A 15,446-nucleotide genomic window follows, 5' to 3' on the forward strand; every position below is an offset into this window, starting at 1 on the left:
GTCCCTTTACCATGAAAAAATAACAACTCTCTTTAGGCATTTTCAAGATGTGTCTTTCATAGGATATGACATTTCTTTCTTTCTTTCTTTTTTTATCCTCACCTGAGGATATGTTTCCATTGAATTTTAGAGAATGTGGAAGAGAAAGGAAAAGACAGAGAGAAACATCAAAGTGAGAGGAACACTTTGATTGGTTGCCTCCTGCATGAGCCCTGACTTGGGCCCAGGCCAGGGAGGAGCCTGCAACCTAGGTACATGCCCTTAGTCAGAACTGCACCCAGACCCAGCAGTGGGCAGGCTGAGGCATTATCCACTGAGCAAAACCAGCTAGGACAGGATATGACATTTCTTAACCCTCCAGCAGCAGACCTCACTTTTTGGCTTCAGGAGTGTGGTAAAAAACCCTAGATCACCTATTTGGATTCTTATTAACCAAGTTACTAAGAATATCACCAGTGGCATACAGGGAGCTTAGCCAATGAGTGGTCAGAGAAGGTGTTTCCTCTGTAGTTCACGACAAATGCCAGCTTGGCACCCCCGGCCCAGGCCTGACACCTCTGGCCCAGGCTTCAGGCCTGGGAAGGGGACCCCGATATCCCTCCATTCACTGGCTCTGCCCTCACCCAGGCCTGACGCCTTGGCCAGAGGCATCAACCCCCATCTTCCTCCAATCATCTGATGGGCCCCTTGCCCAGGCCTGACGCCTCCACCAGAGGTGTCAGGCCTGGACAGGGGACACCCATCTCCCTCCCATGGCCGGCCCCACCCTCACCCAGGCATGATGCGTCAGCCAGAGGCATCAGGCCTATACAGGGGACTGCCAGACCCTTCCGATTCCCGGCTCCGCCCCCAGCCCAGGCCTGACGCCTCTGGCCCAGGCTTCAGGCCTGGAAGAGGACCCCAATCTCCCTTCAATTGCCAGATAGGCCCCTTGCCCAGGCCTGACACCTTGACCAGAGACATCGACCCCCATGACCCTCCAATTGTCGGGTCAGCCTCCCCCAGAGGTGTCAGGCCTGGGCAGGGAACCCGCATCTCCCCAATTATCACCGGCTTCTGGCTGGCTCCTGGGGCTTCTAGGGCCTCCCTGCGGACTTACGAGCGGCAGGCAGGCAGCTTCTGGGGTTGCACACGGGGGCCAGAATGGCGGCTCTTGCACTGGTGGCTGCGCTGTCCCGCGCTGCATGCAGTAAGCAAATTAGCCGCCATCTTTCTTGGCGGTTAATTTGCATATCATGCTGGTTAGCCAATGAGAGGCATAGCGAAGGTACAGTCAATTACCATGTTTGTCTATTATCACGTAGGATCACCATAGAATGTGGCCTACATACACTTCAATAATGGGCTTATTAAAATAAGCATCTGAGTAAGACACCTGCCCATACAGCTATAGACATTTCTGTTCATCTTCACCTTTCTGAATTGGATGATTCCACTGGGAGGTATTTGCCACAAGGTCAACATCAAAATTAAACCCTGACTTGATCTACTTTTGTCTTTATCTCCTTGTCAATATACCTCATTATTTTTCTTTCTCCTCTTTAGCTCTAAGCTCCCTAATTTTTCAGGCAGGGTTTACACATGGCAGGGTTCTTTTGGAAGAGAAAAACTATTGTTAAAATCTTCATCAACCTATTGCTAACCTCTGCAAACGCCACCCTCACCTGAAAACTTGGATTCCTGTTGCACAGAGGACAATAATACATTCAGTACATACAATACAATTTCTTAGTGGGGACTGTGGTGAAGAGGATGAGCATGAGAATATATAAGGTCGGTGTCTCTCATATTTGAAATCTTGGTGCCCCCACCCTCTAGGCCCAGTTCCTCAGGTGTACATTGCGCTAATGGACAACCCTAGATAAAGTCAGAAGTTCATTCCAATTCACAAAGCTGGAGGATTCTTGCATAAATTAAGGAACCACATCAATGTACCAAAAATGATCTTGGCCTATTCCTGTTTTCAGGTGACTAGACCTGCTTCTTAGTTCAATCTTCTTTATTGCTTCCTAGTATCAGAGCTTGCCTGAGTGGAAAGGAGACAGATTTGCATTGTTGTAGAAAACTTGAGCATATGCCATTTGCATACGGAGCACCAAGGATTAACAAAATGCACCCAGGAATATTCACCCCTTTAGCATTGTGCCTTCATTAGCTCAAGGCCTTACACAGGAAGTAACGTTTTCCATATTGCTCATTTATAAAGAGCATCAATTTGTACACTCGTGGAGCATTTTAAAATGAAGTCATAAATACAGTCATAGAATTACATTGTGGAATTGAAAAAAGGTGTTCATCATCCCACTTGAAATTCCCAATTACAGGAATACCGCTGATAGGGTACAAAGAGCTAATTACAATTACTGCTGTAAGTATAGTGTAAACAGTATAATTACATTGCATTGCATTCTTTTAGAAGAGTGATTTGTTAATGTAAGGAGTTAAATATTTAGCAACATGTGAAAGTATTTTTATTGCAATGGAAACTTGGAAAAAGAAAGTGTTTAGGACCTCCATCTATCTGTGAGAGGTGTCGCAGTCAAGATATCTGTTTCTGGAAGCAGGGTACAACTACTGAACCATGCAATCTTTACAATTTTCCCTGATATAAGTGCTGTCATGCTCACTATGTCTGAGACTATGATGGGCAGAATATTCCAAATGCCCGACATAAATTCCAATGTCAGAGCTTCAGGGGACCTGGAGATTGCCTGATTCACTCCATTTGACTCAGGCTTATAAAGGGAAAGGAAGAGAAGGAGAGTGGCTGAGGGACTTGTCTCTTCAAGCATGCGACCTTTGAAGGCAGCATGCTGCCTCTGGGTACCTGCTGCATTTGCTGACATTAACAATTCTGTACATACAAGAGGCCTGCAATGGGCTCACACACCACAGGCTTCATTTACCTTCCAATAATTTGTCTCGGCACCACACTTTCCTCATGGCATTCTTCATGTCTGTGTTTCTCAGCGTGTAGATGAGAGGGTTAAACATGGGGGCGATCATGGTGTAAAACAAGGCAAAGACCTTGTCGTTATTGACAGAATCGGCTGTGGGGACATAGGTGAAGATGAGGGGCAAGAAGAACATGAACACGACAGTGATGTGCGAGCCGCAGGTGGAGAGGGCTTTGCGGCAGCCCTCGGAGGAGCGTGTCCTCAGTGTGGACAGGATGATGATGTAAGAAATTACCAAGGCAACAAAGGTCAGAATGGACAGCACCCCGGTGGTGGTAATGATCGAAATAATCAACAGGCTTGTGTCGGTGCAGGCCAGCTTCAGCAGGGGGAATACATCACAGAAATAGTGGTCTATCTGATTGGGGCCACAGAAGGGAAGTTGGACAATAATCAATACATGCAGGATGGAATGGATAAAACCCCCAATGACAGAGGCCATCACAAGGACATAGCACGCCTTTCTGCTCATGATGACCATGTAGTAAAGGGGTTTGCAGATGGCTACATAGCGGTCATATGCCATGGCCACCAAGATGAAGATCTCAGTGCCACCAAAAAAGTGTGCATAAAACATCTGGGCCATGCAGCTGTTGTAGGAGATGGTCTTCCGCTGGGCCAGTGAGTCTGTGATCAGTTTGGGGGCCACCGTGGAGGTGAAGCAGACATCCATGAAGGACAGGTAGCTCAGGAAAAAGTACATGGGCTTTTCACTGAGGCAGCTGCCCCTGATGGTGACAAGAATGAGCAGGTTTCCTGAGAGAACAGCAATATAGCACAGTGAGAAGAGCACAGAGCAGGCAACCTTTGCCTCCTCACCACTAAAAAGTCCCAGGAGGATAAATTCTGTGATGTTGTCCTGTCCCATGGCTTCTGTGGGTTTGACCAGATAGAGGGAGGAAGTTAATATACCTGAAACACTCAACTTTCTGAAATTATTGACTTAAAAGTCACTGATCTAGTCAATAAATACGCATTGATCATTTATTATGATGCAATCACTATAATTGGTGCTAAGGGTAAGCAGTGTACAAAATAGGATCTCTATCTACAAGTACAGTGCAGTTCATTTGGACAAACAGAGGGTAAAAATAAAAGAACAAATAATCAATTAATTGCAATCATGATAAATCCAAGTCCCACATGTACCATGAAAACACAATGAATACTTAAAAGATGAAAAGTCCTTTTTCTGAAAAATTCCTGAGAGGCAATTTTAGTATTATAACTTAAGAGTGATTTTTAAATCTGTTCTTCAAGGGCTGTGACCTCACTATAATCTCAGTCCTTTCCAATGACTAAACCTGTGCTAAATCCTGAAATTTCAGTATTGTCCTTAGACTTCAGTGAGCTCATAATTTTAAATATTGGACATCTGGGTGACAATTTCAGAAAGTGCTCATAGAACCTTTATACATTTTTCGAGGTAAAGGCCTTAAGCAAAGAAAAAGAAAAACCTCATAGATACAGACAACAGTGTGGTGATTACCAGAGGGAACGTGGGTGTAAGGAGGTACAAGAGGGTGAAGGGACGATAAATGGAGATAGAAGGAGATTTGGCTTTGGGTGGTGAACACACAATACAATATACAGATGACACATATGTAGAATTGTACATCTGAAACCTATATAACTTTATTAACCAATATCGACCCAAAAAATTCAAGAAAAAGTTTTTTTAAAAAGAACCTTTTCATGCCCTAACCGGTTTGGCTCAGTGGATAGAGCGTCGTCTTGGGGAATGTAGGAGTCCCAGGTTTGATTCTGGTCAAGGGCATGTACCTTGTTTGTAGGCACATCCCCAGTAGGGGGTGTGCAGGAAGCAGCTGATCAATGTTTCTCTCTCATCGATGTTTCTAACTCTCTATCCCTCTTCCTTCCTCTCTGTAAAAAATCAATAAAGTATATATATTTTTTTTAAAAAAAAGAGTCTTTTCATGAACATATTTTTTAAGTGGAGGGAGAAAAAGAGCAACAAGCAGGTCTTTGGGGGGAAGTGTTGCTGCATTGTAGGGACTTTTAATGCATTTACCGCTTCCTGAAATTGACCTTATTTCCCAGTTCACTTTCCAGTCTAACCCAGGAGTTCTCACCGTTTTTGTCCTTCAGTCAACCTTTCCGGTGCTTGCTTTTAGGACACACTCTTGAAGGAGCTAACTGCATCCAGAAATCCTTTTTCACTCCATCTGTTTCACCACCTTGCAGCTCCTTGAACTGAACCACTTTTTTTCCTTCCCAGGCTTACTGCACACTCATTGGCCCAAGTCTTTGGAATATTTTAGTTACAAGGAAGTGCTTCTTTGGTGCAAAATATTATACACCATCTCTGACTTCCTCTCTGCAACCTGATCTATAATATATCACAAAATTGCTAAACTCAAAGCTCAGTTTTACAAAAAATAAATTCTACACATTGATTAGCCTGTTTATGAAGGATTATAAAGGTAATTGAACAATGTCTTTTACTTCATCTGAATTCCTATGAAATTGTTTTAGAAAAATGAACATTTGGCATACAAAGATAATTTTAATAGGATTTTAGGGAGTTCATGGATTTTTTTTATTTGAATTCCATCCATCAACCCCAAGTAATACCCTTGATCTAACTTCATGCAAAATCTCTGGAACTATCACAAAACTCCAATTGCAATTGTCCTGAGCTGTAATACAATTTGTTTAAAATAAACAATTACCCCGAATAGCTGCAGCAATCCTGAAAAAGAACAAAGTAGGTGGGATCTCAATACCAGATATCAAGTTGTATTACAAAGCCACTGTTCTCAAAACTGCCTGGTACTGGCACAAGAATAGGCATATAGATCAATGGAATAGAATAGAGAGCCCAGAAATCGGCCCGAACCAATATGCTCAATTAATATTTGACAAAGGAGGCAAGAACATACAATGGAGCCAAGATAGTCTCTTCAATAAATGGTGTTGGGAAAATTGGACAGATATATGCAAGAAAATGAAACTCGACCACCAACTTACACCATACACAAAAATAAACTCAAAATGGATAAAGGACTTAAATGTACGACAGGAAACCATAAAAATTCTAGAAGAATCCAAAGGCAAGAAAATCTCAGACATATGCCGAAGCAATTTCTTCACTGATACAGCTCCTAGGGCACTTGAAACTAAAGAAAAAATGAACAAATGGGACTACATCAAAATAAAAAGCTTCTGCACAGCAAAAGAAACCATCAACAAAACAACGAGAAAACCCACTGTGTGGGAAAACATATTTGCCAATGACATATCTGATAAGGGCCTAATCTCCAAAATTTATAGGGAACTCATACAACTTAACAAAAGGAAGATAAACAATCCAATCAAAAAATGGGCAAAGGACCTAAATAGACACCTTTCAAAAGAGGACATTCAGAAAGCCAAGAGACATATGAAAACATGCTCCAAGTCACTAATCATCCGAGAGATGCAAATCAAAACAGCAATGAGGTACCATCTCAGACCTGTCAGACTGGCTATCATCAACAAATCAACAAACGACAAGTGCTGGAGAGGATGTGGGGAAAAAGGAACACTTGTGCACTGCTGGTGGGAATGCAGACTGGTGCAGCCACTATGGAAGACAGTATGGAGTTTCCTTAAAAAACTGAAAATGGAACTCCCATTTGACCCTGTGATCCCACTTCTAGGAATATATCCCAAGAAACCAGAAACACCAATCAGAAAGGATATATGCACCCCTATGTTCATAGCAGCACAATTCACCATAGCTAAGATCTGGAAACAGCCTAAGTGCCCATCAGTAGATGAATGGATTAGAAAACTGTGGTACATCTACACGATGGAATACTATGCTGCTCTAAAAAGGAAGGAACTCTTACCATTTGCAACGTCATGGATGGAACTGGAGAGCATTATGCTAAGTGAAATAAGCCAGTCAATAAAGGAAAAATACCACATGATCTCACTCATTCATGGACAATAGAGACCATTATAAACTTTTGAACAATAATAGATACAGAGTCAGAGCTTCCTCAAACAGATTGTAAAACTGCAGCGGGAAGGCCGGGGAGGGTTGGGGGGCAGGAGGTAGGGGGGTAAGAGATCAACTAAAGGACTTGTATGCATGCATATAAGCATAACCAATGGACATAAGACACTGGGTGATAGGGGAGGCTAGGGGACTGTCTAGGGCGGGGGGATAAAATGGATACATATGTAATACCCTTTGTAATACTTTAAGCAATAAATAATAAAAAAATAAAAAAATAAAAAAATAATAATAATAAAATAAACAATTAAAAGTTCTTTTTAACTGTGAGTTACCTATTTTAGCCTAAAAAATAGAATCCCTTACTTGAATACAGAATTATATTTAAATATATAAAAGGATTGCAATCATAAAAAGATATACCAGGTTTATGGTTAAGGAATAGCAATAAAAAAGATGTCAATTATTTCCAAATTAAACAATACAGTCAATAATTAAAACAAAATTCTTGTAAAATTTGAAAAGTTGGTTCCAAAGTTCAGAAACACTTCATATCCAGAATAGCTAAGCTAACTTTTTAAAGGAAGACAGAAGAAGGTAGACATTCCTTCTCAGAACAGAAATATGTTATCAAGCTATGGCAAAGAAAGAGTTGTTGATAGAGACACAACAGTGGACTTAAAGGCAGTCAATAAATAAACACATAAATATACTGGAATTCATTCCATGTTTAAGTTGGGATTTCAAACTGATATGAAATAATGGACTTATTAGTAACTGATGTTAGGACTCTGAATCTCCTTTTGGGGAACAAATATATTCCTCAAAGGCACAAAAAATTATGTTCTACATGGCTGAATATGCAAATGTATCAAGTAAAATAAGAAAAATATTTAAGAAAAATTTATAATGGGTTTATATCTTAAGTAGGAACATTTATTTAAGCAAAGCACAAATAAGTCTGTTCATATAAAACTTTATGAGCAACTGAGCAAAACTATCCAGAAGCATTCAGAAGTGTGTTTGTTGAAGACTCATTTAAATTTGGGAGATAGAAGTGATCTAAATACCTGACAGTAGAACAGAAATAAGATGTGATATGTTCTTATTATGGAAAAGTAGACAGAAATTTAAATTTTGGCTCCATATGACGCATCTACCATGATACAAATCACTAAGATGTATTTTGAGTATGAAGAGAAATTTAGTCACATGAAAGAACTGAAAATTATAGTGCCCTCATCACCCTTGAAGAACAGATGACCTCAGTGCTATTTTATAGGAATATTAGTATTCATGGATTCTTCCACCTGCAAATAACTAATGTTTTTAAATCAAGTGATATACTAAATTGTTTATCAATTAATGTATCAAAGTCATCAATTAATTTTCCATGTTTTACAATATTTATTCTTTTTATTATTGCTGTCTTCGTCAATTATTTGATCATTTTTACAAACTTTTATAGTTTTGTATCATTGCTTTCCTATCTGAAGTAGAGTACAAGACACCACTATTTCTCATAGCCGCCTGTCCTAGCATCTAACAATCTAACAATCTCAAGTTTCAAGCCAGATTTCAAGAGAGCATTCCCTTGTTCATTTCCTGTTAAAACAGACCTCTTAAAATCATTTTGTAAACTATTAAAATGCCAATTTTGACATAAAAGTTATAAAAGAAATAGTTACCAAGGAGATACATTTTTAGAACACATATTTATGGAAAATATGATTTCCTAAAAAAAGAAGCAGATAAGGATAGATTATTCCATAGCTACTCAAAGAACTAAGTTTACTTAGATTTGGGCATTCAAAAGCAAAAAAGGAAGGAAAGAAAAGATATAAAAGGAAAAGAAAAAATAGGAACTCACATATTGAATATCAGTTCATTCCAATCAATACCTGAAGGGAAATTCTTGTCTTCTTGAACTCATGCCAAAAGACAAAAAAAAATCTATTCTAAATCAAATGGATCTCTTAGGGGAGAAAGGCAATGAAAAAAAGACTCATGCTTTGTATCCAGCTTTCAAATTATATTTAAAATAAATATATTTTGAAAATTAACTTTCTGTATACACATAAAAGGAATGAGCATTATATCACAAACTGCAGGGGAAACACCCAAAGCTCTCATCTTTTTTCCCTCCAACACAGTAATGAGCAGCAAGGCCCAGCTCCATCAGTGCACGGGGCTTGGAGGCACCTGGGGAAGCTGCAGTCAGGAGTATTTAAGGGCATGAGAGGACCTGGGTGCCATCTCACAGGCAATCCCCATGGTGATTCTTGGACAAGACCAATGAAAAAAAACTGGTGATTTTAATTTGCTCTTGCTTCGACTTTTCAAGTGTGCTGTCAAAGAAATCCTTTTAAATTGCTTCAAATATGTGATGTTAAGTATTAAATGTAAGTTTTATGGTCAGTAACCAAATGGACTTAAAAGTAGCTTTATTACTTTCTATGCAGGGATAAACCCTAATACACTGATTATATTTCTTAAGAGCCTCCTTTTGCTTCCATGTCCAAGGCTAATATTTATTAACTAGAGGCCCGTTGCAAGAACATTCGCACAATAGGTCTTCCTTCCCTTGGCTGCTGGCACCGGTTTTCCTCGGGCTCCTAGGACCCAGGCCTTTGGTCCAGCTGCAGCAGAGAAGCCAAGCCTCTTCAGTCTTCAGTTGTCTTCAGTCTTCGCTCCGTGCCTGCATATGCAAATTAACCCACAGGCAGCGTCTGGCGGCGACATCTGACGCTGCTCAGCCTGCCTTCCCGGGTCCCTGATTAGGGCCCACACCCTTCGGGTGGTGTCTGGCACTGACCACCCCGCCTCCCAAGGTCTCTGGTGACCCAGGCCTCAGCCCCTCCTTGAGCAGCGGCCAGCTCGCACAGGAAGCTTGGCTTCCTCCATCACCAGGGCAACCCAAGCCTCCAGCTCCATGGCCCCTGCCATCTTTGTTGGGTTAATTTGCATTCTCACCCTGATAGACTGATGGGCATAACGGAGGTACTGTCAATTTGCATGTTTCCCTTTTATTAGTGTAGAAGAGGCCCAGCGCACAAAATTCATGTGTAGCTATGGACCCTAGGCCTGGCCTGTGAACAGGGCCATCTTCCCCAGCTCCCCACAGCTGGCCATGCCCCCCACCACCCAGCCCCTGGTTCCCCATTCGCCATTGGGTGATCAGTGCCTGATTGATGAGGGGAGGGACCAAGAGGTGGTCAATGCACCACATAGTGACTGGTCCAGTGGTTGTTCTGGTCATTCTGCTGTTACAGTCAATTTGCATATAATCCTTTTATTATATAGGATTAGAGGCCTGGTGCCCAAATTTTTGGGCACTGGAGGGGAGGGGGGTCCCTCAGCCCAGCTTGCCCCCTATCACATACTGGGAGCACTCAGGGGATGTCCTACTCCCTGCTCCCTGCTCCCCTTTTAGAGAGGGTCTAAGCCACAGTCTGGCCTCCCTTTGTGGGAGGCAACCAGGCTGATCAGGGGAAGGCACCAGCCCCATCACCCCACTGCTGCAGCCACTGCCAGTCACCGCAGCCTCTAAGGTGTTTTCATCAACACGGACTCCAGTCCCTTCACCATGAAAAAATGACAACTTTCTTTAGGCATTTTCAAGATTTTTCTTTCATAGGATATGACATTTCTTTCTTTCTTTCTTCTTTTACCCTCACCTCAGGATATATTTCCATTGAATTTTAGAAAATGTGGAAGAGAAAGGAAAAGACAGAGAGAAACATCAAAGTGAGAGGAACACTTTGATTGGTTGCCTCCTGCATGAGCCCTGACCTGGGCCCAGGCCAGGGAGGAGCCTGCAACCTAGGTACATGCCCTTAGTCAGAATTGAACCCAGACCCAGCAGAGGGCAGGCCGAGGCAATATCCACTGAGCAAAACCAGCTAGGACAGGATATGACATTTCTTAACCCTAGAGCAGCAGACCTTCCTTTTTTTCTTCAGGAGTGTGGTAAAAAACCCTAGATCACCTATTTGGATCCTTATTACACAAGTTACTAAGAATATTACCAGTGGCATACAGGGAGCTTAGCCAATGAGTGGTCAGAGAAGGTGTTTCCTCTGTAGTTCATGCCAATCGCCAGCTTGGCACCCCTGGCCCAGGCCTGAAGCCTCTGGCCCAGGCGTCAGGCCTGGGAAGGGGACCCCCATATCCCTCCGTTCACTGGCTCTGCCCTGGCCAGATGCGTCGACCCCCATCATCCTCCAATCATCTGATCGGGCTCCTTGCCCAGGCCAGACGCCTCCACCAGAGGTGTCGGGCCTGGGCAGGGGACACCCATCTCCCTCCCATGGCCGGCTCCACCCTTGCCCAGGCATAATGCATCAGCCAGAGGCATCAGGGCTGTGCAAGGGACTCCCAGACCCCTCCGATTGCCGGCTCCGCCCCCCGCCCAGGCCTGACGCCTCTGGCCCAGGCATCAGTTCTGGAAGAGGACCCCAATCTCCCTCCGATTGCCAGATATGCCCCTTGCCAAGGCCTGAAACCTTGACCAGAGACATTGACCACCATGACCCTCCAATTGTCGGACCGGCCTCCGCCAGAGATGTCAGGCCTGGGCAGGGGACCCGCATCCCCCCCCATCACCGACTTCTGGCCAGCTTCTGGGGCTTCTATGGCCAGCCTGCGGCCCGACAAGCAGCAGGCAGGCGGCTTCTAGGGTCACACACGGAGGCCGGGATGGCAGTTCTTGCACTGGCGGCTGCACTGTCCCGCCCTGCATGCAGTATGCAAATTAGCAACCATCTTGGTTGGCAGTTAATTTGCATATCATCCTGGTTAGACGACAGGAGGTGCAGTGAAGGTACAGTCAATTATCATGTTTGTCTATTATCATGTAGGATTACCATAGAATGTGGCCTACATACACTGCAATAATGGGCTTATTAAAATAAACATCTGAGTGAGACACCTGCCCATACAGCTATAGACAATTCTGTTCATCTTCACCTTTCTGAATTGGATAATTCTACAAGGTCAACATCAAAATTAAACCCTGACTTGATCTACTTTTGTCTTTATCTCCTGGTCAATATACCTCATTATTTTCCTTTCTCCTCTTTAGCTCTAAGCTCCCTAATTTTTCAGGCAGGGTTTACACATGGCAGGGTTCTTTTGGAAGAGAGAAACTATTGTGATAATCTTCATCAACCTATTGCTAACCTCTGCAAATGCCACCCTCACCTGAAAACTTGGATTCCTGTCGCACAGAGGACAATTATACATGCAGTACATACAATACAATTTCTTAGTGGGGACTGTGGTGAAGAGGATGAGCATGAGAATATATAAGGTCGGTGTCTCTCATATTTGAAATCTTGGTGCCCCCACCTCTAGGCCCAGTTCCTCAGGTGTACATTGCGCTAATGGACAGCCCTAGATAAAGTCAGAAGTTCATTCCAATTCACAAAGCTGGAGGATTCTTGCATAAATTAAGGAACCACATCAATGTACCAAAAATGATCTTGGCCTACTCCTGTTTTCAGTTGGCTATACCTGCTTCTTAGTTCAATCTTCTTTATTGCTTCCTAGTATCAGAGCCTGCCTGAGTGGAAAGGAGACAGATTTGCATTGTTGTAGAAAACTTCAGCATATGCCATTTGCATAAGGAGCACCAAGGATTAACAAAATGCACCCATGAATATTCACCCCTTTAGCATTGTGCCTTCATTAGCTCAAGGCCTTACACAGGATTTAACATTTTCCATTTTGCTCATTTATAAAGAGCATCAATTTGTACACTCGTGGAGCATTTTAAAATGAAGTCATAAATACAGTCATAGAATTACATTGTGGGATTGAAAAAAGATGTTCATCATCTCACTTGAAATTCCCAATTACAGGAATACCGCTGATAGGGAACTAAGAGTTAATTACAATTACTGCTGTAAGTATAGTGCAAAGAGTATAATTACATTGCATTGCACCATTTTAGAAGTATGATTTGTTAATGTAAGGAGTTAAATATTCAGCAACATGTGAAAGTATTTTTATTGCAATGGAAACTTGAAAAAAGAAACTGTTTCGGACCTCCATCATTCTGTGAGAGGTGTCGCAGTCAAGATATCTGTTTCTGGAAGCAGGGCACAACTAACAAACCATACAGTCTTTACAATTTTCCCTGATAAAAGTGCTGTCATGCTCACTATGTCTGAGACTATGATGGGCAGAATATTCCAAATGCCCGACATAAATTCCAATGTCAGAGCTTCAGGGGACCTGGAGATTGCCTGATCCACTCCGTTGAACTCAGGCTTATAAAGGGAAAGGAAGAGAAGGAGAGTGGCTGAGGGACTTGTCTCTTCAAGCATGCGACCTTTGAAGGCAGCATGCCGCCTCTCGGTACCTGCTGCATTTGCTGACATTAACAATTCTGTACATACAAGAGGCCTGCAATGGGCTCACACACCACAGGCTTCATTTACCTTCCAATAATTTGTCTCGGCACCACACTTTCCTCATGGCATTCTTCATGTCCGTGTTTCTCAGCGTGTAGATGAGAGGGTTAAACATGGGGGCGATCATGGTGTAAAACAAGGCAAAGACCTTGTCGTTATTGACAGAATCAGCTGTGGGGACATACGTGAAGATGACGGGCAAGAAGAACATGAACACGACAGTGATGTGCGAGCCGCAGGTGGAGAGGGCTTTGCGGCAGCCCTCGGAGGAGCGTGTCCTCAGTGTGGACAGGATGATGATGTAAGAAATTACCAAGGAAACAAAGGTCAGAATGGACAACACTCCGGTGGTGGAAATGATTGCAATAATCATCAGGCTCGTGTCGGTGCAGGCCAGCTTCAGCAGGGGGAATACATCACAGAAATAGTGGTCTATCTGATTGGGGCCACAGAAGGGAAGTTGGACAATAATCAATACATGCAGGATGGAATGGATAAAACCCCCAATGACAGAGGCCATCACAAGGACATAGCATGCCTTTCTGCTCATGATGACCATGTAGTAAAGAGGTCTGCAGATGGCTACATAGCGGTCATATGCCATGGTCACCAAGATGAAGATCTCAGTGCCACCAAAAAAGTGTGCATAAAACATCTGGGCCATGCAGCTGTTGTAGGAGATGGTCTTCCGCTGGGCTAGTAAGTCTGTGATCAGTTTGGGGGCCACCGTGGAGGTGAAGCAGACATCCATGAAGGACAGGTAGCTCAGGAAAAAGTACATGGGCTTTTCACTGAGGCAGCTGCCCCTGATGGTGACAAGAATGAGCAGGTTTCCTGAGAGAACAGTAATATAGCACAGTGAGAAGAGCACAAAGCAGGCAACCTTTGCATCCTCACCACTAAAAAGTCCCAGGAGGATAAACTCTGTGATGTTGTCCTGTCCCATGGCTTCTGTGGGTTTGACCAGATAGAGGGAGGAAGTTAATATACCTGAAACACTCAACTTTCTGAAATTATTGACTTAAAAGTCACTGATCTAGTCAATAAATATGCATTGATCATTTATCATGATGCAATCACTATAATTGGTGCTAAGGGTAAGCAGTGTCCAAAATAGGATCTCTATCTACAAGTACAGTGCAGTTCATTTGGACAAACAGAGGGTAACAATAAAAGAACAAATAATCAATTAATTTCAATCATGATAAATCCCAAGTCCCTCATGTACCATGAACAACACAATGAATACTTAAAAGATGAAAAGTCCTTTTTCTGAAAAATTCTTGAGAGGCAATTTTAGTATTATAACTTAAGAGTGATTTTTAAATCTGTTCTTCAAGGGCTGTGACCTCACTATAATCTCAGTCCTTTCCAATGACTAAACCTGTGCTAAATCCTGAAAGTTCAGTATTGTCCTTAGACTTCAGTGAGCTCATAATTTTAAATATTGGACATCTGGGTGACAATTTCAGAAAGTGCTCATAGAACCTTTATACATTTTTCGAGGTAAAGGCCTTAAGCAAAGAAAAAGAAAAACCTCATAGACACAGACAACAGTGTGGTGATTACCAGAGTGAACGAGGGGTGGAAGGAAGTAGAAGAGGGTGAAGGGAGGATAAATGTGTATAGAAGGAGATTTGGCTTTGTGTGGTGAACACACAATACAATATACAGATGACACATATGTAGAAATGTACATCGAAACCTATACAACTTTATTAACCAATGTCAACCCAAAAAATTCAAAAAAAGTTTTTTTAAAAAGAACCTTTTCATGAACATATTTTTTAAGTGGAGGGAGAAAAAGAGCAACAGCAGGTCTTTGGGGGGGAGTGTTGCTGCATTGTAGGGACTTTTAATGCATTTACTGCTTCCTGAAATTGACCTTATTTCCCAGTTCACTTTCCAGTCTAACCCAGGAGTTCTCACCGTTTTTGTCCTTCAGTCAACCTTTCCGGTACTTGCTTTTAGGACACACTCTTGAAGGAGCTAACTGCATCCAGAAATCCTTTTTCACTCCATCTGTTTCACCACTTTGCAGCTCCTTGAACTGAACCACTTTTTTTCCTTCCCAGGCTTACTGCACACTCATTGGCCCAAGTCCTTGGA

The 15,446-nt window shown here is 42.6% G+C and overlaps 2 protein-coding genes across 2 annotated transcripts; both read right to left on the bottom strand.

Annotated features, from left to right (window-relative positions):
* Positions 1–2,898: 2,898 nt before the first annotated feature.
* LOC132242304 (olfactory receptor 4P4-like) lies at positions 2,899–3,825 on the bottom strand. Its single transcript, XM_059711204.1, has one exon. It carries the CDS (start codon positions 3,823–3,825, stop codon positions 2,899–2,901), a length of 927 nt encoding a protein of 308 aa, XP_059567187.1.
* Positions 3,826–13,356: 9,531 nt separating this feature from the next.
* Positions 13,357–14,283, bottom strand: LOC132242305 (olfactory receptor 4P4-like). Its single transcript, XM_059711205.1, has one exon. The coding sequence runs from the start codon at positions 14,281–14,283 to the stop codon at positions 13,357–13,359; it is 927 nt and encodes a 308-aa protein (XP_059567188.1).
* Positions 14,284–15,446: the final 1,163 nt, after the last annotated feature.

This window comes from Myotis daubentonii, chromosome 9 (genome assembly GCF_963259705.1).
Source record: "Myotis daubentonii chromosome 9, mMyoDau2.1, whole genome shotgun sequence".
Classification (NCBI taxonomy): domain Eukaryota; kingdom Metazoa; phylum Chordata; class Mammalia; order Chiroptera; family Vespertilionidae; genus Myotis; species Myotis daubentonii.

What these genes read in the sequence shown, in the direction of transcription:
- LOC132242304 (XM_059711204.1), bottom strand. Translation starts at nt 3,825, where the DNA reads ATGGGACAGGACAACATCACAGAATTTATCCTCCTGGGACTTTTTAGT.
- LOC132242305 (XM_059711205.1), bottom strand. Translation starts at nt 14,283, where the DNA reads ATGGGACAGGACAACATCACAGAGTTTATCCTCCTGGGACTTTTTAGT.